General features: G+C 47.5%; 5 protein-coding genes and 1 non-coding gene across 6 annotated transcripts; 2 read left to right on the forward strand and 4 right to left on the reverse strand.

Annotated features, from left to right (window-relative positions):
• Nucleotides 1-1,416: 1,416 nt before the first annotated feature.
• Nucleotides 1,417-2,770, forward strand: ARB_04583 (Leucine Rich Repeat domain protein; the record flags this gene model as incomplete). Its single annotated transcript, XM_003017655.1, has 3 exons — nt 1,417-1,451; nt 1,524-2,028; nt 2,093-2,770. The coding sequence occupies 3 exons, from the start codon at nt 1,417-1,419 to the stop codon at nt 2,768-2,770; spliced, it is 1,218 nt and encodes a 405-aa protein (XP_003017701.1).
• Nucleotides 2,771-3,034: 264 nt separating this feature from the next.
• ARB_04584 (uncharacterized protein) lies at nt 3,035-4,810 on the reverse strand (the record flags this gene model as incomplete). The annotated part of the gene is made up of 5 exons (XM_003017656.1): nt 3,035-3,268; nt 3,328-3,630; nt 3,707-3,867; nt 3,934-4,247; nt 4,284-4,810. 5 exons carry the CDS (start codon nt 4,808-4,810, stop codon nt 3,035-3,037), a joined length of 1,539 nt encoding a protein of 512 aa, XP_003017702.1.
• Nucleotides 4,811-6,023: 1,213 nt separating this feature from the next.
• Nucleotides 6,024-7,148, reverse strand: ARB_04585 (uncharacterized protein; the record flags this gene model as incomplete). The annotated part of the gene is made up of 2 exons (XM_003017657.1): nt 6,024-6,602; nt 6,783-7,148. 2 exons carry the CDS (start codon nt 7,146-7,148, stop codon nt 6,024-6,026), a joined length of 945 nt encoding a protein of 314 aa, XP_003017703.1.
• A 519-nt stretch (nt 7,149-7,667) lies between these two features.
• On the reverse strand, nt 7,668-12,143 carry ARB_04586 (NACHT and TPR domain protein; the record flags this gene model as incomplete). The annotated part of the gene is made up of 3 exons (XM_003017658.1): nt 7,668-10,621; nt 10,712-11,720; nt 11,775-12,143. The coding sequence occupies 3 exons, from the start codon at nt 12,141-12,143 to the stop codon at nt 7,668-7,670; spliced, it is 4,332 nt and encodes a 1,443-aa protein (XP_003017704.1).
• A 548-nt stretch (nt 12,144-12,691) lies between these two features.
• On the forward strand, nt 12,692-12,762 carry ARB_04587. Its single transcript has one exon. It is a non-coding gene; the product is annotated as a tRNA-Gly (tRNA).
• A 638-nt stretch (nt 12,763-13,400) lies between these two features.
• On the reverse strand, nt 13,401-15,970 carry ARB_04588 (Ran-binding protein (RanBP10), putative; the record flags this gene model as incomplete). Its single annotated transcript, XM_003017659.1, has 5 exons — nt 13,401-14,011; nt 14,069-14,315; nt 14,377-14,534; nt 14,582-14,808; nt 14,895-15,970. 5 exons carry the CDS (start codon nt 15,968-15,970, stop codon nt 13,401-13,403), a joined length of 2,319 nt encoding a protein of 772 aa, XP_003017705.1.
• Nucleotides 15,971-16,357: the final 387 nt, after the last annotated feature.

Consider the following 16,357-nt stretch of genomic DNA (forward strand, 5'->3'; position numbering starts at 1 on the left):
GTTTTGTATACAAGGCTATAACTAGCTGGTTTCAGGACGTTAATTGACAAAGTTCTGCTTTCTTCCATTGCAGCCCCAGTCATCTATAGGTGCATACGCATACACCAACCGTGATTGCGATATCTTGCAAGACACACGAGCGACTTGTGACCGCAAATTTGGCTGTTTTTCTGGCATGTCGTCATAGACCAGTCTCCTCACTGAGAGTTAGTGAAGCTCAATGCCTTAACTAGCTTCTTAAACCGTCCGATGAGAGTTGAAATCGCTTATCCCGTAGATAGACCATGGAGAGGGCATCATCAGCACTTAACTGACACTTGGAAACACAGTTTAGTCTAGAGCAATTACTAGGCTTGTGGGAGTATCATTACTCCATAACTAGCCCATGGTCAACAATTAATGACTAACTAGTAATTTATCACGAAAATAATCCAAGGAATAATCCAAGGAATGAACTAGTAAGTGCTATAAGTAGCTAACCTCCGTAGTTAAACCGTAAAAAGAAGAGTATCCGTAGGAGCCATGTACCTAAATTGCCGAGATAGCTACCTCACTAACTAGTGAGGTAGTAATAGAATCTAAGTTCCGAATTCGCTGCTTAACTGCTTGCCAGTTGGCGATGCAGGGATTATTAACTAGTTAACTAAGTTAGTTAGTTGTTATTTAAGCCGCAACCCGGACCGTGTTGAGTTTAGTTAAATCCAACGTCTCATGATTAGCCGCCGTGCACTTTACTGCTTCACGAGCTAACACCAACGTCTTTATGGATCCAGCCGGCGATCTAGGTGCTGCTGATGATAGGCGAGCACTTCTAGCCTACGGCCAAAGCCAGTACGCGCAACGGAACTATGCCAATGCTTTGACGGCTTTCACGACGGTAACTTACTCCACTGCTTGAAGACCATAATTGAGTCGTTTCTAATGCATCAAGTAATGTTAAATCCAGGCCTTGGACCAAGCAGAAGATGATAGAATGAGGATATTGGACAACAGGTCCGCTACATACTGCAAACTGGGCGATTTGGACCTAGCCCTCAAGGACGGGAGACGAATGCTCAAACTCGACAAGTCAGACGCACGAGTAGGAAATCCCATATACATACCCCGCTAGCAATAGACAAATTCTGCACACAAACAATATTAACGTTTCACATAGGGCTATCTGCGTACTGCTCAGGTTCTACAGCTGAAGAAGAGATTCGAAGATGCCCTAAGACTGTATGAGCACGCTCTTAAATCAGTGGACTCAGAGGATGGTAATCGATCTGTGGGTGAACCTTCTTCCTTCTATTCATATTCGAATACAAGCTAACTCAGAATTGTTAGAAAATCGAAGCTCTCAAAGCGAAACTTGATCGAGTTATAAACCCACCACGGCGGGATCCATTTTCTTTGTTCCCTCCCGAAATTATTGCCATGGTTCTTCAGCATTTCAATGTACCAGCGCTGCTGTAGGTGACAGCCGCTACATCCCGTCTTTACTTAGAATCCCGCTGATGAACGTGTCCTTGATGGATAAACAGAAAACTGCTTCGGGTCTCTAAAAGGTGGAGTCGGCTAACCGTGTCTCTGGGCCAAGCCTTTTCACGGGTGGATTTCACTCTCGCGAGACAACACACTGTTCCCTTCCAGGCAGTTCGTACATATTGCGTGCGGCATGCTAAGTCCATAGAATCTGCCGTTGTTGGCTGCGTTACTCCGCAAAACGCCTCGAAAACTTTACGGCTCCTTTCGAGATGTCCAAGACTCGTCGAACTTAGTTTGAATGTTCAATTAGCAGCACCGGAGGACATCAAAATACTCCATAATTTTACTGGCCTGAAACAGTTGGTTATCTGGCACCGTGAGCTGACTTCTGCAGAATTCAACTCTCTGCTCGCAGCATGCCATACTCTCGAATACGCCAAGCTTTTACTGGGTGAAGCAAAGAAACGACAGGATTGGAAGAGTTGCTCTCCTGCACCACGGATGCGAAGTTTATGCCTCACATTTTATGAGATGACCGTCACGAACCCATTCTTCTTTGATGTAAGATGCACTATATCCGCAGTCATGGCATGTAAGCATTATCGCTAATCTTGGATATATATAGAGCTCATTAAAGGATACCATGCCCGTGCTTGAAAATCTAGAGGTTTCTGGCGTTGATGTAGAGATGGAGCTCCATGGCGTGGACACAGACCTATCTGATCACCCGTCTCTATGTGCACTTTCCCTCAGCAAGTTCACCTTGGATGCTGCACTGAAGGCATTGCCAACGGGCTTGGAAGAATTAACTTTGAACTCTGTTCTTGTCGATCCAGTTATTGGGACCATACCCGTATACAGCTTCCTAAATGGCCTCTCAAAATTGAGGGAAATAAACTTTTACAGCCTCTCATACGACGTAGGCTTCATGCTTGACGGATATTTTTCTGCCCTGGAATCAAGTCTGACTCCAGATTTAACGGTTCTTAATATTGCATACTGCAATATCGCTGCAGAGGAGCTGGTCCCTTTCATGAAGAAAGGGCACTTACGCTCAGTAACGGAACTGGGTATTCCTGGCATTATGGGTATGAATGATAGCATCACAGAAGTCATTATTGATACGATGCCCAACCTAAAGATGCTAAATTTGTCGCTTACTGAAGTTACGGGGTACTCGGTTAAGTTACTCGCGGATGCTCCAAATATGAACCTAGAAAGGATCTTGTTGTTGAACCCCGCGACTCCAATTAGCAGAGATGCAATTGAGTATGGACGCAGTAAAGGGATTACTTTTCGATAAGTTAAGCGGTATATGGTTTCTTATGCAATGAAAACTTATATTTATGATAGTAGATGATCGGTGACTTTTAATTCTTCAATCTAAATACTTGATAATAGTCGTAAGGCTAAGGGGACAGTTTAAGAAATGGGAACAATATCCCTAATCAACATGCCTCCCATTCTAGTTCATGATTCGTGTGTAAAATGATTCTGGGACAAATAAAAGAGGGAGAAAATAAAGGATAGTGAATAAATGAAAGAAATGGGTATGGTAGTAACCAATTTACTGGTTGGTTGGGACACCTCGCTCCTGGCACCATTTGAGAACTTCCTTATCCAGCTTATCCCTCTGGTCTCGTACAAGCTCCATCATCTCTTCGACCTGGTCCTTGTACTTGTCAAATGAACCAAGGTTCTCGCCCTTTGTGCCAGCTCCGTTCTTCAACATCGGAACGACAGCATTGTCATAAGTGGCAATCATGAGATCCATGACAGCAAAGAGCTGGTTGGGAAGCCACTATATACCAGGTTAATAGCCGTATCAACAAGGCCAGGAAGGGAGGAGACGAAACTTACAGTGACGATGGGACTTCCTCCGGTAGCAGTTGGGTGGGAGGTGCGCTTGATGATGTATTCTCTGGCGAAGAGCCAGTGTCTCCATCGGAAGCTGCGAACGTGGTCGAGTGTCTTTAGGTAGAGGAAGACGGTCTCTGGGTCCTGCATGGAGTACTTGGGGATGTCAAGCTCGGCGGACTTAGCAGCGACATGGGCAAGGAACTTGCGGTGGGGCAATGGGCGGTAAGCACGGAACTCATGCAAGATCTTAGTGAGTGGAGTATCAGGCATGGGGATCTGGCAGAGATGATCCAGTAGCGGGATCTATAAGTTGTAGAGGAAGAACAAGGTTAGCTAGGACCATCTTCGTATATTGCGGCTGGTATGAAGATAGGCTTACGATGCTGTCGTTGGCTCCAGACTCTCCACGGAAGTTCAAGGGCTGGTTATCTTCAATGCCCTCATAGACGACGCCGTTGGGGAACATGGTCTGGGAGGTGATGCCGAAGATGAACACACGGAAAGAGATGTAGTCACCTGGCTTGGAGTTCTTCCACATGTCTAGGTATCAATGTGAGCTGAGTTACTATGCATTATAAAGGGGTTGCAGTGCATTGGCTGACATACCTTCCATGCATTCCTCGATCTTGGTCATGCCAGCAAGGATGGTACGGTAGGCATCATTGACGGTAGCACGGTCAGCACCTTGCTCAACGGCATTGAGGATGCGGACGACACCGTCGACAAGGGAACCAGTCTCCTTGACCATGTACACGTGGGTAAGAATAAAGCCAGCTTCAGAGCTGGCAGGGTCAAGACCGTGCTCGAAGCCACGGATGAGCCTCAAGTTAGAGTAGTCATATCCCTTGGAGGTGTCGGCAAGGGCATAGTTGAACAAAGCATATGAGGCAGCATAAGAAAGGAATGGAGGAAGATCCAAGCTGTCAACAACGTTAGCATGACATCATCGTACATACGGCAGTGGTGACTGAAGGGAGCATGGAGGGACAGCATACATCTGGGCACTCCTATACATTGGGCCAGCAATAGAGTGAGGGAGTCTATCGCGTCCAAGACCATAGCTCTGGTCAGGACTAGTGTTCCAGGACTTCCAGCAGGGCTCCAAGAGGTAAGAGGAGGCAAGGAAGGAGTAGTCTCTGAAGATGGCTGTAAGCATATATAGATCTGGCTTGCCATCAGGGGTGACAATCTTGTCAATCTCATCCGTGAGATCGGGGAGCTCTGCATGGACGACGTCGCCCAGTTCATAGGTAGCAAGCAGTCCGGGGGTGCCATTGGCCCTGCGGACAGGGAGACGATCCATGATGGAGGATAGGGGAGCGAATACCTCCGGCAGGGTGGTTGCTGGCAGGATGGTAGGCATGAATCCTGACGCAGCGGTGATGGTGAAGGGGTCAACGGACTTGGGGATGGACTGGGGATCGTCAAACACATGAGGGAAGGCCTTCATGGTTGAAGTAGGAACATCCTCGATACGAGTCATGGTGATAGATGATGGAGGACTGGGGAAGAACAAGGGCCTTGAAGATATGGTAGGGGGGGTGTGGTGTTACAGGTACGTCTTCCTCTGTGGGAATGGGTGGCGAGCCTATGTATATATGTATAGGGGAAGGAGTAGATATAAATGAAAGGGGCAAAGGGGCTTTTCAGGCGTGGGAAATGGTATGGTGCAGCAACGAAGTACAGATTCACCTATTTGGCCTGGGTAAAATGGTAAAAAGGAAGGGAAAAATGAGAACCTGGAGGGGAAAAATGGCAGCATTATATATCCTTCTTGAGGCCGGAATTGATACCGGCCTCACGCACTAATTACGAAAGCTGGACAGGAAGAGAGGGACCTGACAAGCCGTTGCTTGATCAGATGACGAAATAGGGCGGCTTTCTTGGGTATAACCCAGCAAATGCATCGTAGATGACGCTGGCATCGTCCCTGGGGCTTATATAGAGTCCTGCCATGTTGATATCGTCGATATCAAATAGGCAGAGGAGGCTCATGGCTTGATTAGGTAAACTGTCGTTGGCGGCGCTGGCGAACCCAAACCCGCCTGGCCCGGTCTGGCCAGCTGACAGATTAGATTATCAGATCGTCTATAAACGCGGTATCAAAGTACATTTCAGCCTCCAGGAGTCCCGGTGAGGTCCCATACGCCCCTCTAAACCCTTCTCCCTCAAGGCTCAGGGATGGACTTACGAGCAGTTCGATTGAAGATGGCACCCTGATGTCGTTTCTCATGTTCCTTTTGTCTCCAGCCGGCGCAGAATAGTACATGCAAGCTACAAGGTCGTCCAAAGTCAAACCTCGATCGCCACGCCTACAATTGGCCAGGAGCACTGGAACCAGCCAAGAGGCCGGAATTGAACCGGCCTCCGTTAATATCCGGCCAGTGGGGAGCATTATTCATCGAGTGCCTGGAGCCGATTGCGATCACCTGGGCTGTGAGTGGCTGCGGAGGAACGGAGGACAAAAAGCAAAGGAAAAAGGCCCGAAATCAGGAGCAAAAGGTGGACAGGGATATATAGGGTGCAGCTGCACACGTGTTTTTACCCAACAATTAAATTGATATAACTAATACAACGTCAAGAGGACCCTCGAAGAGATGAATACCTTGCGGGAAAAAAGAAAAAGGAAAGAAGAAAAGAAAGAAAAGGCGGGGGAGGGGGTGGAAGGTGGCAGGAGGAATATTATTACAGCAAAGTCATGGTAGTGAAGTGATGGCGCTGGCCAAGGCGAGAGAGAAGAGAAATAGCACCCAGAAGGGGCGCGGCGCTAGACTCTTACTTTTGGAGGATGGAACCTGCAAGCCGCTGTTGATATGCACATCATAGCATACAGTCTCAGTTGAAAGGCCACCAGCCCTCTGGCACCGCCGGGAAAAGGCAGTGTCCGTCCCGTTCTCGCTTGCGCTGGTGTTGTGGTATATCGAAAGATGCTTGACTCGGAGATACACGTCGGTCGTGCTTGGAGATCCGCTCCACATCCCCCCGTCTGCCCAGAGGTTCAGGTAAACGCTTCCTTCGTCCTTTGGAATGCGGAGGTTGTTGGTGTGCACTACCTTCGAATTTTGGTAGAACCGCAGCTCTTCTTTTGTCCAGTCGAACCGATGGAGTTGGAAATGCTCGGCTGGCCGGTGTCCCTTTAACGCAATGATCTCAGTTGCATTATCAATCAGCCATCCTCGATCATCCAAGGCCGGATGCGTGGTGTAATGAACCAACATGGAGTCGGGCTTGAACTCTCTCGTCAGGATTTCGATATCGATTTCGTTTTTGTCATCCTGTTCTCCCGGTTAGCACTCTTTCTCATAAAGGAGAAACCAATTTGGATAAGGAGTACAGACGCGATACCAGAAAAACCCAGCCACGCTGCCTCCCGAAGCATTTTCCATTATCATATCTGCCCGAAAGCTTCCATGCAAGATATTGGAAGCACGACTGGCGATTGACGCTACGCTAACGTTATGTGCAGACATTACAGACTCCTTTGAATACCCTTCTTGCCGCAGCGTCAACTGACCATTTTCAAGGTATACATTCTCAGGGCGGTTGAGTATAGGCAAGGGGGTCGCCCAGTTCATCACCGGCAACCCCCATTTCTGAATTGCCCAGTCACGGGTGAACTTGGGGTTCGTACTTAGTGGCTTTGTTGGCGAGTAGGTGCTGAAATTGTTGTGGATGAGGTGAGTGTAGTAGTCCTGAGTATCGTTGATGACGAAGCCGCATTCACAACTTGCCCCGGCGGTGGTTGGGTATATCACGAGGAATGCCAAAATGGCGTGCCTGATGAGAGATGAGAGATCAACTCGAGCTGTCCTCACCGGCATATCTAGTGGAGCTGGAAGTTGGAGTTAGATGGTGATGGGTGGCAAGCAATGGTCGCGCTTCGTCTGTGCGATCCGACCGCATCAGGCACATCAGCCTGTTTCTCAGAGAGGTAGAATCGCTCGGGTGCATGAAAATAAATGCAATGTAGTTCTTTTCATAATAAGCTGAAGCGAAAATGTAAACAGTCCCCTTAAGTAAGTACAGCAAAGCGAAGCAAAGAAGAGAAGCGGAGGAGAAGTTGATATTTCTAAACACCACAACTTTCCGCGATAGGAAAGACCGAAATCTCCATATATTCTAGCCCGCGAAAGCAAGGCGGAAGGAAGTAGAGACAGCCGCCTCAATCAAAACACTGCATCCTTGGACACTATTGACAGCTCCTACGAAGGGGGGGGGGGGGGGGGGGGGGGTTCCGTCAGTGTCCTGGACATAACCAAACATTACGTAGCATTCGAGAATACTACTAGAAATGCTGAGCATCGCCGTTGTCCCTCGTTAGCCTTGAGTATGTATCCTCATCAAAGCCCCCAGCGCCTGGCTAGCTGCTTTTTAAAGGCTTCTAAATCAACAAGAACTCCTCCAATACGAAACTTGCCAGTCACATATGGATCGGGGTTGCGTGGGATAAGCATCCATACATGTGATATACTGCAAACCCCTTCAGGTATCACACCATCTTTTGCGAGCTGTTCACATTTTTCGCAAAACAACATCATCCCAAGACAATAAGTGCAGACGTAGACGTTGTCGCTCCCTCGAAGTAGTTTCTGGCATCCGTTACACTCCCCAATGAAAGGCTCGTCACCAGTGGTTCCATCTTGATTTCCCCTCCTCCACATCCCCGTTTTAGTCCTCGTCGAATCATTGAGCATTGCTACTAGGCAATAGAAAATGGGAATGACGAGCCCATCCTCACCGGTAGCCAAGAGCACCTCCCTAAGGGTTTTGTAAGCGAATGTGTCATTTTCCAGGTCATCACTTGACAATAATTCAAGCGCGTATTTAATCGATGGCCGAAAACAGGCGTCTGCATCCTCCTTTCTATCTTGTAGTCGATACCACAGCCCAAGGCGAATGGCAGCCTTATTTGCAGCGTATGATATGGAGGAGCCGCTGCCGTGAGGGTTTGACTCCTGTTTCGCTAAGCGCTCTAAATTCTGGACGTCGTTTTCTGCATCTGAAGAATCAATGCCTGCTTGCCATAGCTTTCGGCTGTAATGCGTAGCTAGCCGGTCTGTTGCCTCATCTTTGACGAAGAATATTTCACTTCCCAGTCTTGGTTCTGCAAAGGATTCAATCAGCTTTTTCCATATCCTTAGAGCTTTGGCTTGTTCCCTTGTATACTTATAATAGAAATCCGCAAGACAAAGCTCTAGCTTGCTTGATTCAACCGAGATTAACAGCCTTTTTGTCACACGAATCGCCTCTCGGCAAGCATCGATGAAAAAATCCTCTTGACCGGTTTTTCTTGCAGCTCGCGCAACAAGTTTGAAGTAATCCGAGTTAACATCAAAGTTGATATATACGAAGACGGCCAAGTAAGAACAATCTCCAGTTGGGGTCATTTTCCCTTGCATAGCTTTCAGTGTCAAGATTATATCTTCGCAGAGGTTCTGAGCATCCATCAAAAGTAGGAGTTGGCAGATACATTTGTTGCATTGAGGGGAAACGTTGTGACCTTTCTGGTAATATTTCAACGCATTTGCCGTATTCCCCAGTTTGGCATAACATTCAGCCGTCCCCTCATGCATTGCATGAAGATACTTATTCACTCCAGCTGGTCCCCCCGTACCCTGTTGAACTTCGGATATTAATGATGCGTGCAGTTCAATAACTTTCTCATACTGCCCCAGCTGGAAATATGTCGCTGCCATACCACCACGAGAGTGCCACAGAGTACTGTCAAGCTCTAATGATTTGGTAAAGTACGTCAAGGCCTCTTCAAGGAAACCCTTGTCACGTAAAGTCACAGCAACTCTCCGATACCAATTGGCTGTTTTCTCCATGCCCAACCGCTCGGCTAGGGAGATAAGTGTCGCGGCGGAGTCGCAACCTTCATGCTGCAGATCTGGAGTCCCATCCCTAAGGCAAAAATAGTTGAAAACCATGTCGCAGCAAGTTTCGGAATGCCCTAGTAAATCACCGAGCCAATATCTTTCAACAACTTGGATTAATGACTTAAATGTGTCTGCAGGTGAGCTAGAAGTTGACCTGACAAATTCTTGACTATCAGGGGGTAGTTCAGCTAAAATTTGCTCATCATCCAGCCATTTTCTGACTTGTTCCAGGTTTTCCGTAGTCAAGAATGGTGGCCCGACAGTAAATATCCAATACTTCATGGTACTTTGTTGGGTAAACATTCGACACAATAAAGTGACTATCTGTGTCTTTTGCGCATTTATCATTTTTGAGGGATCAAGCTTAAGAAGGTGTTTTGGCCAGTTCTTAGCTGCATAATATCGTAAGCTTGCGGCTGTGTCCTCTGATTTTAACATGGATTCTTCATCACACGAAATATCAAGCGCAGACTTTTTAGATGCACTAAGCATATGGAGGTGTTTTGGCCAGTGCCCATCCGCATCATATCTTAAGCTTGTGGCTTTATCCTCTCCATCTTCGTTGCACAAAAGCTCCAGGCATAACTTCGTGACATTAAATTGAGCGTCATTGAAGTCGACTCCGATACTGGGATATCCGTCACCTGCGGAAACTTTGCCCTTGGTACCCCGAAAGAAGTCTCCTAGGGATGAATGGCAAAATGTAACCGTCGTTGTGTCTGGGTTCGAGTCAAACTGAGTTGTATCATCTGCATCTTCAAAAGTCTCCACTTGGGTACCATCACTATATTCTTCGTCATCCGAGCCAGCAACGTTTGGATTCATAAGATGTAGTTCGGCAGTAGTTAATCCATCTTCGCGATTAAGGTTGAAGAAAGAAGCAAACTGTCTCCGAAGGGGTCCTTCCAGATATATCATACCTTCCCCGTCAGGGGATTTGAGCTTTAAAATCGTATCAAGCTCTCTCAGTGTCAGGGGCCACTGGGCACATGTTACCCAGGCTAGCAGCTCGTTTAGGGTATCTGGATAATCGTCAACAAGAGTCAAAGAGAAACTTGTGAGGACATGGGAGAGCATTTCATCCAAGCCACGAGGCGCAGAATTAAGGGCTTCGCGGATAGCTGACTCGCTTCTTTTCTTCAATAGCTCTTTCAACATTAATTGAACCCAAATAAACATGCCTTGAGCCCGATCAGAAAGCTTCTTGACAATTTCGGATCGTAGTCTTCCCGAGACTCTCTTAAGAATGTTCGACTTTCGGATATTATTCTCGATGAAACAAATAATGTCGGTTGAGTTTTTATTTTCTGTGATATAGATCGTAGGAACATCATCCACCTCAAGAGATTCAGAGATAAGTTCGCCGAGTTGGGGCCTGCCAACTATGGCTAGCTGAATTCGAGGATTGTCGGTCACTAAAAAAAGACGTTAACGAAAGCCTCCCTCAAAAATCTCCAAAAAAAAAAAAAAAAAAGTCTCAGTGACTTTGAGGTTGAAATGTGTACCTTCGTTTATATCCTTAAGAAGATCAAAAAACGGCTGTATTTCGGCATCAAATGCTTCATCAACCCCATCAAGAAGCAAATAAACACTGCTGGCCACGTTTGACTTTTTGACGAAGAAATTGACGAAGAGCGTTCGCCAGGCACTTTCGATGGTGCTAACATCTTCGGCCGTGAGGGCGTTTGTCACAATATACTTCGCATAAACTGGGTCATTTTGACTGATTTGATATGCTATGTCACGAAGTGCTTGGTGAATAGACATTGTTTTCGGGTTATCATCCTTGAAGAAGAAATATCCCACTGAGACACGAGAAGAATGCTGCACAAGCTGTGGATACTCGCCATTGAGATATGTTATCATGTTGGATGCGAGGTAAGACTTTCCAGCCCCAGGGTTACCAGAGACTCGCAAAATAGGTATCTTCTTCTCTACCCAGGATATAAAAAATGGTTCATTTCTGATCCAATCCCCAGTGTCCTTAACTCGAGACTTGTTGATCTTATCGTAGAAATCATAAGCAGTGACCGAAGGCTCGAGTGCTCCTTTGATAAACTCTTGATGACTTCTGTCTTGTTCAGCTTTTGAGATCTCGTTTGACGATGCCGTTTCTTGTATGAGGTTATTCAGTTTTTGGTTCATGTCCGTGACTTCGAGACTCATTTGAGAAACCGAGTGGCTTGTTTTGTCTACTGTCAAGCTGGTGGCAGCGAGATTGATTGCGACGTCATCAACGGCACGGCTCGTCTTCTTGGTCTCTGTCAATGTTTCCGCACCCACAAGACGGTGCTCAGTTTCAGTGAGTTTGGCGAGCCTTCCAACTGCCTCCTGAATTTTGTCGTCATTACCAATCAAAACATTCCTGGCAAACTTGAGAAACCTGCCTCCCTTAATTGCCTTTCGGGATAAGGCGAAGACCTCGATCAGAACGACAAGGATATCACTAAGATGTTTACTCAACTCATTTGAAATGAGTTCGCGGTTGTATATGCGTAACCGAACGGTAAAATTCTATATTTTTTATGTTAGTTGAAGAACAACCTTATTCTCTCGTACAGACCATACCTCAAGTGAGTCCATCAAGTCCTTGATAGCATTGTAAGAAGCAGAAACTCCTTTAGCGGCATCCATTAGATAAAGGACTGAACCAAACACAAGAGAGCTTGGAGGAAACGCTATAGAAGCTGCCCCGGACACAAGATTCCCAACCAGCTCGATGGGCTTCAGAGCACATTCTAGCGCGTCGAATAAGCCATGCCTGGTTGACCTAAAGTCGTCGAATTTGCCATTTTCCTTCTCGATTTTATCCAGCAGAGCGTCGGTGGATGTGATTTCAAGCAAGGCGGGATCAAGCAGCGGCTTTTTCGTGATTTCCTCATACTTCTTTATTGCTTCCTGGAAGACATTAGGAATTTGGTTGTATTCTCCACCCATTTTCACGCATTCGGTAGATTAGAATCAATTATTTGCTGCTTTCTTCTTCTCAAGAGTGACGGCTTATATTCTAATGGAAGAAATGGAGGATTCGTCTTGGGAGACCTCATGGTTTATATAGATCCATCGATAGGCACTCCATTGCGGGCAGGGGTATCTTATGCGAGGGGACTAAGCTCACCCCACTTCGTAATAGGATTGGAGATGAATCCTTCGCAAATGCAAGGCCGTTCTTGTTGCTGTCATGAAGGATGCGAACAAGGCTCGCACGTCCGTGGCCCCCCACTAATGTTGAGCAGGGAGACATGGGTCCAATAAGTGCCCGAGGAGATGCTATCGAACTAACTAGTCACTTAGCTGATCCATTGGCCGTGGACATATACTTAGATATTATACCTTCTGGCACAACCAGTCACTAACCGACATATCACCGGGAAGAGGTGGAAGGAAAGCGGTTGACGTTAAAGCAGCCTATTTAGGCGAATAGCTAGCTATCTTACTAGCTATGGGCTGGTAATTCGCTTACTAAAAGTTCCTTGCATCAAACAGCATTGATGGTTTAGTGGTAAAATCCGTCGTTGCCATCGACGGGCCCCGGGTTCGATTCCCGGTCGATGCACTTTTTCTTTTTCATTTTTTGCTCTTCTTCCTCTTACCCTTCTTAATATCAGATGAGCTCGCTTCTTGATGGAACGAAGATGTTCTATTATCACCTTTATCTATTGCTATTAACACTGCTTACTACGTATAGACTTCCTCACTATACACTTCACCGCAGTTTTCCTGGAGTCAGGCAGACAGACATTTGATTGTTGAACCATATAAAAAGGCGAAAGGGGGGAGAGTTACAGATACAAACTCCAGACACTCAGGCATAGCCGGAAGGGCAGAATAGAGGCATAGATAAAAATAATATAAGACGTGAGGGGGCGGTGACGCACAGGTAAATATAGATAGGCAAGTAGGGAGGTACGTGGGTAAAAATAGAAAAGGGGAATAAGAGGAGATAAATATGAGTACGGCTAATAAACAGACGCCATGATGCCCATGAATGAATAGCGATGGAGATGTTAATGTTGATGAGCCCCGTATGAAATGGTTAAAACAGTAAGAATGAGAGATGAAGCTATTTTAAGTAGTCGTCAACGACGTTGATAAACGCCCCTGCGCCGCCGTCTTCGCTGAGTTCGTTTACAAGTGCCTCGGTCTGCTGGTACAGCCGCTCTAGTGTCGCGGAGGAGGACTTCCCCAGTGATACTATGGCGGTCTGTTAGTAGATGTAGTGGGAAACAAGTGTGGAGGGGCGTTACCTAAGATGGCAGAGTTTAGTTCCTCCGCGACTGCAACTCGACCGCTGGGATCCAACAAGTGGCCGTGAACAGAGGTTTTGGGGTCCGCATAGGCTACTAGTGAGAAGATGTCATCCAGAGTCTTTTTGTGCTCCTTCTTCTCGTCACCGGGGTAGTCAGCTTGTAGCTGCTGGCCATACAGTATAGCTTCGTGCAGAAGATCTTGGTCCTTTTTGACAGTTGTGGTGTCGTTGTTAGCATTGTTGGTATTGCTGGCGTCAGTGTCCATCATGTCGCTAGCAGCAATTGCTTCGCTGGTATCGACGTCAGGCATTTGGTCATCGACTTCCATGTCCAGTGTGAAGCCGTCGGAAGTGGTTCTGGTAGGATCCGACAGGCCATTTGATGAACTGATTGCGGCAGGCTGCGGCTCAGTACAGCGACGCATCATCTCAATGAACTTTCTGCATCGTAGTCTGAAATGGATGTGTGGGTTGTCACCGAGGACGCTGGCATAGTGTACATTCGTCAGCTTCAGGGCCCTGTCGATGTCTCCCTCCAGTATCGCTGCTCGTATTTCTGCGCACGAAGTTAGTTAGTACTATTTGATGGGGAATAGATGAAGCCTGGGCGTACTTTGTCTATTGATGGCATCTACGTCATCCTCAACCTCGAGTTCCTTCATGGAGACTTCGCCGGAAGTCTGCAAAGCACGCTTTTCATCCTGAACTTCCTGTGCGAATATCTTGGCAGTTTCTACATATCCATCATGTGCAAGGAACTGGGCAACGAGTTTCTGCATGAATTCCGATTCATCTAATGTGGGATGCAAGGTAGAGAGGTCCGTCCTCTGGATGTTCTGCTGGACATCATATTTTTCACTCTATCCAAGTTCTCGTTAGTATTCCACAGCCCATGCACGAGATGGGAGTGGGACAACGTACCGCCATCATACTATCTATGTCGAAGATGAATGGAAACTGGCCAAAGTTCGCCTTGACATGTGCGCCAGGCTGTTTTCTCATGCCTACACAAGGGTAGAGCTTTGCGGGCTTCAAATCACGGAACGCATTTCCTGCCATGACCATTAGTAATGAGCTTCCTAAAATCAACAGCAGATAATATGTCTGATAGACTGTACAAACTCACCGAGGAAAGACCCATTTTTCGTGAAAAAAGCATTTCCAGTAGAGAACACAATGCCGCATCCAATCGTATCATTGACGGTAAACGTAGGTCCATAAGGCCTTCCCTGGCCCTGGTTGTCACCGAAAAACGTCTTACCGTCATCACCATGGTAGGCCCAGGATTCCTGCTCCCAGCCAGGCAATCTCTCCAGAGAAGCCTTGTTATTCGAGAAACCCACTCCAATCATACTGTTAAAGCTGTTAGCAAGTCTCCTTTTTTTATTTTTGTCGCATAAGGTTAAAGGCTGTTGAATGAGCTGAGTGGTCTGACATACCCGTCTTTCGGTTTGGCTAGGATAGTGACTTCAAAGTAATATATGCCACATTTGACAGGCATGGGCTGATCGGCTCTTACGGCTGCAGCCTCGTGTTCCTGTTTAGGCACATGGCCAATATACCGTACCTCTAGCCCTTCTCCTAACAAATCCAGGCCGCTGTACTTATCACTCTCGTTCCAGCGCGAGGGTAATGGGGTGAGTTGCTGTCCCTCTAGTGGTGCACTCGAGTCACCGCCAGGACCATGACTCTCAACAATATCATATGTCATTCCTCTGTGCGAAGGCGCCATGCGGTGTAGGTTAAGCTGACTCGACGAGGCAGATAGAGGGAGTGAGGAGGCTGAGGGGAGATGTTGGGCGGAGGAGCCTGGGGTAGGCGTATGCTGATTCTGTGATTGAGCATCCCGTTGGGAGGAGAGCTTTGCCTTGTGAGCTGCGTATAGCTGGGCAACGTATTTCGACGAACGGAGGTATGAAGGGGTGAAGAAGGAGTCTTCTGGGTTTTGTTGGTATAGCGAATTGTTGAGGCCAAAAGGTAGGGAATTCATATCTGCTTGTTCGAGAAGTTTCTCAAATTGCTTTGAGTATGATGGGAGCTGCCCCATGCCGATGCCCTGGCCCAGTTGGAAGGAGATGTTTGAGTTTGGTCTCCGCCAGCTGTTTGTGGTTGTGCCTGCGCCGGCACCGCTGCCGTTTGTCTGCTGCTGCATGGCTGCGGGATCCGCGGGGAGTGCGGAAGAGGAGAAAGGGACTTGGTTGCGGGATCTGGAGGAGGAGGAGGTATCTTGGATGGCGTTGTTATTGGTGCTAGACGATGCGGTTAGACTTGAGCGGAACGGAGACGGAGGGTAGTGCTCGTCATGCTCGTGCTCTGCTTGACCTGGCTGGCGCGACAGGACGGAGGCGTAAGAGGACCTGCGCGTGCGATAGATGGTAGGGATGGCTGTGGTTGGTAATGGGTAAGGGGAAGTCGAAGCTGGAAGGCCAGTGCCGGTGCCATTACCAGCTCCAGAGCCAGCTCCAGAGCCAGCCCCTATACCAGCACCAGAGCCGGAGCCTGGTACACTGCTCATGGTGGGCGTGACAGCGCTGTACACCGATGCCTTCTGATGCTGATGTTGCTGGTGCGGGATATCAGGAGTCCGTACCTTTGGGTGAGAAGCTATTGAAGTGCCCCCGTGCAGCGACAGAGTCAGTAAATGCGTTCTCCAGAAAACAAGAGAGACAGGTACTCGTCAGTGCTGCTTGCTTGAAACTGAGTGACCTTTAGTTACTTACCCTGCTACTATCCTCCTTTGCTTTGCTTTTTCCCTGCTCGATCTGCTCCTTTACTCTGTTTCTGTTGTGGTACGGTGTCACTGGTCCAGCGTGTATCTGCCTGAGAGTGTGTGTTTGTGTTTGTGCGTGTGCGTGTGTGCTGCCCGTGTCCAGCAGTGGTAAAAATGGTCCACCAGCTCGAT

Source organism: Trichophyton benhamiae (genome assembly GCF_000151125.1).
Source record: "Trichophyton benhamiae CBS 112371 chromosome Unknown contig01293.0, whole genome shotgun sequence".
Lineage (NCBI taxonomy): Eukaryota > Fungi > Ascomycota > Eurotiomycetes > Onygenales > Arthrodermataceae > Trichophyton > Trichophyton benhamiae.